This window comes from Bos mutus, chromosome 10, assembly GCF_027580195.1.
Source record: "Bos mutus isolate GX-2022 chromosome 10, NWIPB_WYAK_1.1, whole genome shotgun sequence".
Classification (NCBI taxonomy): domain Eukaryota; kingdom Metazoa; phylum Chordata; class Mammalia; order Artiodactyla; family Bovidae; genus Bos; species Bos mutus.
Genome location: NC_091626.1, coordinates 23052282 through 23055973, shown reverse-complemented (window position 1 = coordinate 23055973; position 3692 = coordinate 23052282). Strand labels below are relative to the sequence as shown.

General features: G+C 59.3%; 1 protein-coding gene across 1 annotated transcript; it reads left to right on the top strand.

Moving 5' to 3' along the window:
• The first annotated feature begins 394 nt into the window (after nucleotides 1-394).
• On the top strand, nucleotides 395-3352 carry VRTN (vertebrae development associated). Its single transcript, XM_005900975.2, has one exon. The coding sequence runs from the start codon at nucleotides 395-397 to the stop codon at nucleotides 2495-2497; it is 2103 nt and encodes a 700-aa protein (XP_005901037.2). The 3' UTR covers nucleotides 2498-3352.
• The last annotated feature ends 340 nt before the right edge of the window (nucleotides 3353-3692 follow it).

The window sequence follows — 3692 nt, the reverse complement described above, 5'->3', positions numbered from 1 at the left end:
TAAGAATGAATATATATATATATATGTGCATATGTATGTATATATATACACACACACCCATGTATCACCATTTTTTACTTTGTCTCATTTATACACACAACAAGTCTATAAGGTACATTCTTTTATTGTCTCCCTTTTAACAGAAAAGGAACCAGAAGCACAGAGAGGTTGATGACTTGCTCAAGCTAATAGCAGAACCAGGATTCAAAGCCATTCTCCAAGATCGAGCTCTTCCTTTGTACCACTGGGTAATTAAACAAACCCCAGGCGGCACGTAGCCATTTTCTTCCATGGCAGAATGGGAGTAAACAGGCAGTATCTGGAGGGACAGGGCGCAGGAGTGTCATCCGGGTACCCGTCCTGACCTCTGCCCTCTCCCCTTTGCCCTGCTAGGATGACCTCTCGGGAGCAGCTGGTGCAGCACGTGCTGCAGGAGCTGCAGGAGGCGGTGGAGTCAGAGGGCCTGGAGGGTCTCGTCGGTGCCGCTCTGGAGGCCAAGCAGGTCCTGTCCTCCTTCGCTCTCCCCACCCGCCGTGGCGGGGGCCCCGGCCCCCAGGTGCTGGAGGTGGACTCGGTGGCCCTGAGCCTGTATCCGGAGGATGCGCCCCGGAACATGCTGCCGCTGGTGTGCCAGGGCGAGGGCAGCCTGCTCTTCGAGGCGGCCAGCCTGCTGCTGTGGGGTGACGCGGGCCTCAGCCTGGAGCTGCGGGCGCGCACGGTGGTGGAGATGCTGCTCCACCGCCACTACTACCTCCAGGGCATGATCGACTCCAAGGTGATGCTGCAGGCGGTGCGCTACTCCCTGCGCTCCGAGGAGTCCCCGGAGATGACCAGCCTGCCGTCCGCCACGCTCGAGGCCATCTTCGACGCGGACGTCAAGGCCACCTGCTTTCCCAGCAGCTTCTCCAACGTGTGGCACTTGTACGCCCTCGCCTCGGTGGTCCAGCGCAACATCTACTCCATCTACCCGCTGCGCAACCTCAAGATCCGGCCGTACTTTAACCGTGTCATCCGCCCGCGCCGCTGCGACCACACGCCCGCCACGCTGCACATCATGTGGGCTGGCCAGCCGCTCAGTGGCCACCTCTTCCGCCACCAGTACTTTGCACCCGTGGTGGGGCTGGAGGAGGTGGAGGCCGAGAGCGCCCACCCTGGCCCGGCTCCGCTGCCCCCGCCCGCCAAGACCTTGGAGCTGCTCAACCGCGAGCCTGGCCTCAGCTACTCGCACCTGGGAGAGCACTCCAGCGTCACTAAGAGCACCTTCTACCGCTGGCGGCGGCAGTCCCAGGAGCACCGGCAGAAGGTGGCCACTCGCTTCTCGGCCAAGCACTTCCTGCAGGACAGCTTCCACCGCGGGGGCGTCGTGCCGCTGCAGCAATTCCTGCAGAGGTTCCCCGAGATCTCCCGCTCCACCTATTACGCTTGGAAGCACGAGCTCGTGGGTTCTGGGGCCTGCCAGGCCCTGACCCCCACGGAGGAGCTGACGAAGCTGCCGGAGCGGCAGGTTGCCGAGGGGCTGGGATGCTCCTCGACGGCCGCGTCCAGCCCTGGCGTGGTCTTCATGCAGCGGGCCAAATTGTACCTGGAGCACTGCATTGCCCTGAATACTCTGGTACCCTACCGCTGCTTCAAACGCCGCTTCCCGGGCATCTCCAGGTCCACCTACTACAACTGGCGCCGAAAAGCTCTCCGAAGGAACCCCAGCTTCAAGCCAGTGCCGGCCCTCCTGGAGTCTGGGCCTCCCCAGCCAGTGCCGGTGGGCGAAAAGGCCTTGCTCCCTTGGAAGGGTGGTGAGGTCGGAGAGGGGGCAGCAAAAGCCACGGGTGGGGGCCCACCCGCTCCGCGGGCGTTCCTGCCCCTGAGGGTGCCGTTGTCCCGCTGGCAGAGGCGCCTGCGCAGAGCGGCCCGCAAGCAGGTGCTTGGTGGGCACCTCCCTTTCTGTCGCTTCCGTCTCCGCTACCCGAGCTTGTCGCCTTCCTCCTTTTGGGTCTGGAAGAGTCTGGCCCGAAGCTGGCCCGGAAGCCTGTCCAAGCTCCATATCCCGGCCCCCACCTTGGGCAGAGGGAGCAGGAAGGAGGCAGAGGAGAAAGAAGCTGGCAGGAATGTGATAGCTGCCGTGGCCCCCCCTGAAGGGACTTGGCCAATGGCAGCTTCTCCAGGGGAGGATCCAAGGAAGGCCACAGGAGGGCCTTCCAGAGAGGGGGCCCTGCAAGAGGGGCCCACGGCCCAGGGTCGGCCCCCCAGTGGGTCCCTGTCCAGTCACCCTGTGGTGACAGCAGCCGCGGCAGGGGGCCGGGACAGCCAGGTGCTGGTGATGGACATGTTGGCCACCACGAAGTTCAAGGCCCAGGCCAAGCTGTTCCTGCAGAAGCGCTTCCAGTCCAAGAGCTTCCCCTCCTACAAGGAATTCAGCACCCTCTTCCCCCTCACCGCCCGCTCTACCTACTACATGTGGAAACGCGCCCTCTACGATGGTCTCACTCTGGTGGACGGCTGACAGGGAGGTGTGCAAGGGGCTGGGAGGAAGGAGGACCACTTGGGAGAAGGTCAGAGGCCTGAGTCACCCCCTGGCTTGGCCAGGATCCCTTTTGCCTCCACGGTGTCTACCGTGACTCCGAGGGCAGCTTTGTGTTGTTTCCCAGCTCCAGGGCAGAGAGAGCCAGAGACCGGCCATCTGGCCTCCTGTAGACAGCTGCAGGACCAGGGATGTTCTCTTCAGTTGTTTACCATTCTTATTTTTATTATCGCGTCTTGGTTTTTTTAGTCTTTTGATTTAAGTGAGTTGGCTGGGCCCCCTTGCTCGTGTTGGAAGCTCTATGTATGTGGGGACCCGAAGGGAGGTTGGTTAGCTACAGCCGCTTTCAGGTTTTCCCAGGGACACAGGGAGTATTGTAGCGTGGCCATCTGTCCCATTGGGCAGAATATATGCCTTCAGTTTCTTTTGGGGGTTGGCACCCTCTTTACTCAAAGATGTTTCCCAAAGCAATGTTAGAGATCAGATGTGGAGCAGGTCATAACTTCTGCTTGGTGCCCCTAAGGGAGAGGGTGCCAGGTTCCATATGAGCAGAAGCAGAGATGAAGAAGGACCAAGGTTGACCTTTAGGGGAAGGTCCTGAGCCTGATCACTGAGGGCTGACCTGTTCATTGCGAGGAGTTTGGTAAAGGGCCAGGGGAGAGAGCCTTGGGTCCCTGCTTGCTGGTGCTTGGTGCATCTGCTGTGGACCCCTCAGCCCTTGGGGACCCCCATTTTTCTGTTGAGCTCTGCAGAGCCCATGCCCCGTCTCCAGTGAGAGACCACACAGGGGCCAGGCAGGTGAGAGACTGACTTTGCATTGTCCAAAATGAAGTTGGAAAACCAAAGAAATAAAGTGATGTGGTGCTCACAGCCCCTGGTCTCTGGTATTTGTTTTTGCTCTAAGTGACTGCTCCTTCCCATGTTCCCTTTGATTTAAGGGGACTGAGAGTGACCATTTCTTTTCCCAGGTCCAAGACTTGGACAGAGGGAATTGCTCTGGGGTTTCTGCTTAGAATTAGATGTTGACCTTGGATGTTCTTCCAGCTGGGGCAGGGCTTTGGCTGCCTGGAGAGATACTTCCCAACAAATGGGAGTTGTTTAGTTGTTCAGTAATGTCTGACTCTAGCCTGCCAAGCTCTGTCTGTGGAATTCTCTAATCAAGAATACTGGAGTGGGT